We start from the raw sequence: 5,362 nt of genomic DNA on the forward strand, positions 1-5,362 counted from the left end.
TGGGGGGAGCAGCGGGACTACATTGACAGCACCTGGGGCTGCGGCTACCTGCTGGCCTCCTCCTTCGTCTTCCTCAACCTTCTCGGGCAGCTGAGTGAGTGACCTGGGGTTAGGCTGGCAGGCAGGGGGGCGGCGTGCCAGGGACAGCCCAGAGCCCCGTGCCCTGACCTCGGCTCTCCCCCCAGCCGGCTGTGTCCTGGTGCTGAGCAGAAACCTCGTGCAGTACGCCTGCTTTGGACTCTTCGGGATCATAGCCCTGCAGGTACCGCCCACCGGGACGGGACCCTGGGAGTTCTTCTTCCCGAGGCCCTGGGCTGTGGGCAGGGCCGCACACGCAGCCCACCGTCTTGTGCTGTGACCAAGTCTCCTCTCTGACCCATGCTGGCTCTCAGCTGCTTCACGGAGGAGGCCCATCCAGGTGCGGTGCCCCACCTAGGGCTGGGCTGGACTCCGCAGGGCTGGTCATCAGGCCAGTGTTGGCTTTTGGGGAAAATGGAGGACGACCAGGTTGTTGCTTTACTGCCAGGTGACCGACCGCATGCCCTCCCTTCTCACCCGCCACTTTGGCAATCGCTCCTGCCCCTGACCCGCAGGCGTGGGGCTGCACACGTAAAAAGCAGTGTAGGGGGGCCTGGAGTCCTCAGGGAAATGCTGCGAGAGGAGGGCATGGGGGGGTCTGGGGTGGTGGGGGCTTGGCTGGAGCCTCCCTTCTGTGGAGACCTCAGCCTCGCTCTCTCTGTTCCTGCAGACAATCGCCTACAGCATCTTGTGGGACTTGAAGTTCCTCATGAGGTAGGTGCTTGTGGGGTGACTGCAGGGCCATCCAGGACAGAAGCTGCCGGGGAGCTCGGCTGGGGTCCCAGTCAGTGGCTTGCAGAGAAAGCGCCGAGCTGGCCAGTGGGTGGCCTCAGCTGGGGCCTCCTGTCCCGTCCTCACCCAGAGCTTTCCCTCCAGGAACCTGGCCCTGGGTGGAGGCCTGCTGCTGCTCCTGGCAGAGTCGCGCTCGGAAGGGAAGAGCATGTTTGCGGGTGTCCCCACCATGCGGGAGAGCTCCCCGAAACAGTACATGCAGTTGGGGGGCCGGGTCCTGCTGGTCCTCATGTTCATGACCCTGCTCCACTTCGACGCCAGCTTCTTTTCTGTGAGTGACCCACCCCACTTCTCCCCGTTAGCCAGTGAGGTTCCCAATGTCACCAGCTGTTTGGTTCAGACCCCATCTAAGCAAACAAACTGCAGCCAGAGCCTACCTTCTGGGCGCCCACCAAGCTCCCAAGCCTGGACCCTGTGCCACCTGCTCAGTCAAGCTGACCTCTGGGGAGTGAGGGCACTAGAGCCCCAAGGAGGGCTCTGCTCTCGCCCCGGGGGCATGCAATGCCCGTGACAGGCTGGTGTGGTAGGCAGCTGCTGAAGGGCCCAGGGTGGGAAGGACTGGTGGTCAGGGGAGGACTCCCATGCCTTGCTCAGTCGCAGCCTGTCACCGGGAGCCTGTAAGTTTTCCCAGCGCCTCGTCAAGCACCGGTCAGGACCAGTGTCGCGTGATGATGGCCATTCCCTCCTCCCCGACTGGGGGGTCTGCGCCCGGTCCTGACTCTCGTGTATTGATGCAGATTCTGCAGAACATTGTGGGCACGGCGCTGATGGTCCTGGTGGCCATCGGCTTCAAGACCAAGCTGGCGGCACTCACACTGGTCGTCTGGCTCTTCGCCATCAACGTGTACTTCAACGCCTTCTGGACCGTCCCCGTGTACAAGCCCATGCACGACTTCCTCAAGTACGACTTCTTCCAGACCATGTCCGTCATCGGGGGCCTGCTCCTGGTGGTGGCCCTGGGCCCCGGGGGCGTCTCCATGGACGAGAAGAAGAAGGAGTGGTAATGGCCCTGGGACCAGCGCTGTCCCCCTCCCCACCCCCTCCTCGGTAAAGGCACAGGTGTCTGGAGAACTTTTTATCTGCAGACACCTGAAAACCAACGGCCAACCCTGCCGCGCACGGAGCCATCGCTGCATCCACGTACTCCATGCTGGCCAAATGTTCGCCCCGGCGCTAGCCCCAGGCCCGGGACCTTGGCTGGTGGTGGCCCCTCAGTCGTTTTTTTGTGTTGGAGTCTCTTTGTTGGGGTGGGTGGGTGGCAGGGAGGGGCGGGAGGCCTTCGAGCTGCGCTGTACTGTGAGCAGATACATTTGTGTATCAGTCTAAGTGGTCTCCCTCATTATTACCTTCGAAGTTTACATCCTTAGCCAAACGACATGATGGGGGTACTTGGGCTGGCCTGACCAGACAGCACCTCTGCCTGTAGGAAAAACCAGACATTTCCAGAACCCAGAAAAGACGTGACACAGTATTAGAGGGGGTCCCGTGTCAGAGCTGCAGCCCGTGGGGTATGGAGGTTCCTGAGTGATGTCCCACAGGCAGGGGAGGGGCCAGGCCAGCCATCTGCTGGCTGCCCAGGAACCACAGGCTTGTTACCTCACACTTGACCTTTCCACCAAGCGCAGGCAGTCTGCCCACCTGCCCCTCGGGACAGCTCCCTCCCCTGCAACCTGCCAGATGGCTCAAGAATTCCTTTCTGCGATGTGCGATGCCTTACCGAAATTTGCTTTGAATCCTGTCTTTAAAGTTTTCTAACATTGCCTTACACTGTGGTCCTCTTCTTGTGGGAGAACTCTAATCTAAAGCTGGGTGGGTCAGTCTTGGGTGCCCTCCTAGCACTGGCTCTGGGGCAGGGGCTGGGGTGTCAAGTTTTGCCAAGCCGGGTCACAGGTGGGCCCTAACCATGCCTGTGTTCCAGTAAGTTCCCGAGTGTCCCCACAGGGCCCGCTCCCACAGTGCAGGGGAAGACACCACAGCCCACTGGGTCAGTCATGTGGAGGGGCCCTGTCCGATCAGTGCCATCGCCCCATTGGTGGTATTGGGCCCACTGCCTGGATGGAAGTCACAATGACCCATTACCTTCGACTCAGCTGTCCCCTCTCCCAGGGCCCTTGACTGATCTATTGATCTATTAATAGATTCTGGCAAAACAATTTCTGGGGAAAAAAATTTTTGGCTTTACCGGGGAAATAGGTATAAATCTCATTTTATGCTGTATTTTATATCTTAGTTGTGTTTGAAAACGCCTTGATTTTTGGAAGACACATCAGAAATAAATACTGGCATTTGTTGTGTGCAGTGTGGTCGTCCGGCGCCCCCAGCTGGGCTGAGTCACTTCCGCAGCTGGGATACTGCAGGAGGGCTGCTCAAGGACTGGCTTCCCGGGCAGGCCTGGCTGGGGGCCTCTCCAGTGCAGGGCACACTGGGCAGCTCCACGCAGGGGTGGACCGGTGCCTCCTGGGGGTTGCACCAGCCCCCTAGACTAGCCCAGCTGCTTCTTGGACCCGAAGCTCCGAGGTCTGCAGTGGTGGCCTTTCACCTTCTTCCTCAGTGAGCCCAGCTGCCTCTGTGGCACAAACAGAAGCAGTTACCAGGGCCCCCTGACCCCAGGATGGGGTGTCATGAATCCATCCTCCACCCAGCCCACATGCACCCTCAGAACATGCCTCGAACATTATAGGGAGCAACCCTTATACTCAGAAGCAGTGCAGTGCAGACCAGGGCTGCTCTACCTGCCTGCTAAACACTTTTTAGAAACCCGAAATCCTGGTTGCAGCCCCAGCTCTAGCCTGTAAGCGGTCCCTGGTCCTTCCAGCACCTTTCACCAGGGACAGCACAGAGCCCACCTTGGAAAGGCTAGGTCAGAAGTTCAAGTTCATTAGAGGCTTGAAAACCAGTTGCTGGAAACCCTTCCCCGGCTTTGAGTTAGAGTTGGTCCCACAATGGCAATAAAATACATGGTCAAAGGCCACTGTTCCAGGCAGGTGGGTTTCAGCCCAGCCCCTGCCGAGAGCGGGTCCCTGGCAGAGGCTCCTGGGGCCGCCAATGCCCCCAGCTCACCTCCAAGGCTGTTTTAAGAGCCAGCGGCTCACCTTCTTGCGCTTCCGGCCTGCGGTCCCAGCCCCTCCGTTCCCAATGCTTGGCTCTCTTGTGGGCTGTGGCGTGTCATCCTCGCTGTCCACTGGACAGTGCCCAGTGCCGTCGCTGTTCTGGGTCTTTCCCAGGTCCTTCCTTGTGAACAGCTCGGCTGGAAGGAGCAGTGAGGCGGGATGGTCACACCTGCCTGTGAGGGGCACCGAGGGTGCGGGCAGCTAGGGGCAACATGCCGCGGGGCACGCCTGCTTACGTGGGTATAGGTCACTCATGCTGTCCTCGCTCTGGGCTCCTTGCTCCTCACTCGGCTCAGGCTCCCAAAAGTCTCCCCTTCCGCCAGACGGCCTGGTGTCCGTGCCTTCCTTCTCTCCTCGCGGCCGCCTTCTGTGCAGCAGGCAGGCCGGGACGTATTCCAGCCCCTGCTGCTGGCATTCTGTATCTGGGGGGGGGGGGCGTTCAGGGGTCCTGTCAGCACACACGGCCCTCTACCAATGGGCTGACCCATGAATGCTGCTGGGCCAGGCCTGGCCCTCCTGCAGAAGGACCTGCCACCCTACCAGCTCCCACCGGGTGAGGGGAGGTGTGGCCAGGGGCTGTCCCTCGCAGCTCAGAGTCCTTTCTCAGGCCCAGATTGGACGCTCACTTGGGCTTGAGCAGAGGAGCTAGGCTTCCATGATAGGGACCCCACCTTACACACACACACTCTCTCTAGGAAGCCCACATGGCTAGTGCCACAGTTAGATCCCTCCATCTTCGGTCCCCTCTCCTTGGTAAATTCAACCCGGGGGCACCCTGCCCTGCCCCTTCATCACCACCCCTCCTGCTCCCCACTCCAGCCTGGCCCTGCACGGACACTTGTGTAGCGCTCTCTGGTAGCGACGGCCCCGCGTGTGTCTCAGCACGTGCTCCGGGCACTTGTTGATGTGGCGCAGGGTCAGTTTGCAGAACAGCTGGTGCCTGGGGAAAAGACCCTGGTTTGTGGCTGGGGCTCTGCTCGGCACCGCGTGCGAGTCCTTGCCGGTGGCGGGGGGAACCACCTGTCGGAGGGAGTGACCTGCAGGACGGGGTTTCTGGTGCATGGTGAACACACGGTCAAGATTGGCGCAGGGCCTCCTCGGACATGGGGCGCGTGCCCCCCACCCTTAACAGCCAGCTCAATCACAGAGTCCCTTCCAAATTACGGCGCACCAAAGCCGGCCTGGCTCCGAGCCTTAGGGAGCAGGGCGCAGACAAACCTCCCTTCCCCGGGACTCGCGTCTCGCCCCCCGGGAGGCCGGGCTGCGGACGCAGCTCGCTGGCCCTTGCAGGGCGGGACCCGTCCTCCCCGGCCAGGGGGCCCTGGGCGGCGCCCACGTACGGGTTCTTGGTGCTGGGCACGATGTGCGGCTCGAGCTCGGCG

The 5,362-nt window shown here is 61.1% G+C and overlaps 2 protein-coding genes across 2 annotated transcripts; one reads left to right on the forward strand and one right to left on the reverse strand.

Moving 5' to 3' along the window:
* Positions 1–3: 3 nt before the first annotated feature.
* On the forward strand, positions 4–3,160 carry SURF4 (surfeit 4; the record flags this gene model as incomplete). The annotated part of the gene is made up of 5 exons (XM_004714534.2): positions 4–94; positions 186–262; positions 749–792; positions 955–1,141; positions 1,608–3,160. Coding segments are annotated over 5 exons (666 nt in total), but the record flags the coding sequence as incomplete, so codon positions are not given.
* Positions 3,061–5,361, reverse strand: SURF2 (surfeit 2; the record flags this gene model as incomplete). The annotated part of the gene is made up of 5 exons (XM_004714535.2): positions 3,061–3,436; positions 3,963–4,117; positions 4,217–4,402; positions 4,817–4,920; positions 5,321–5,361. Coding segments are annotated over 5 exons (570 nt in total), but the record flags the coding sequence as incomplete, so codon positions are not given.
* Position 5,362: the final 1 nt, after the last annotated feature.

Source organism: Echinops telfairi, unplaced genomic scaffold (assembly GCF_000313985.2).
Source record: "Echinops telfairi isolate 266 unplaced genomic scaffold, ASM31398v2 ScPeMD7_25;HRSCAF=90, whole genome shotgun sequence".
Taxonomy (NCBI): domain Eukaryota; kingdom Metazoa; phylum Chordata; class Mammalia; order Afrosoricida; family Tenrecidae; genus Echinops; species Echinops telfairi.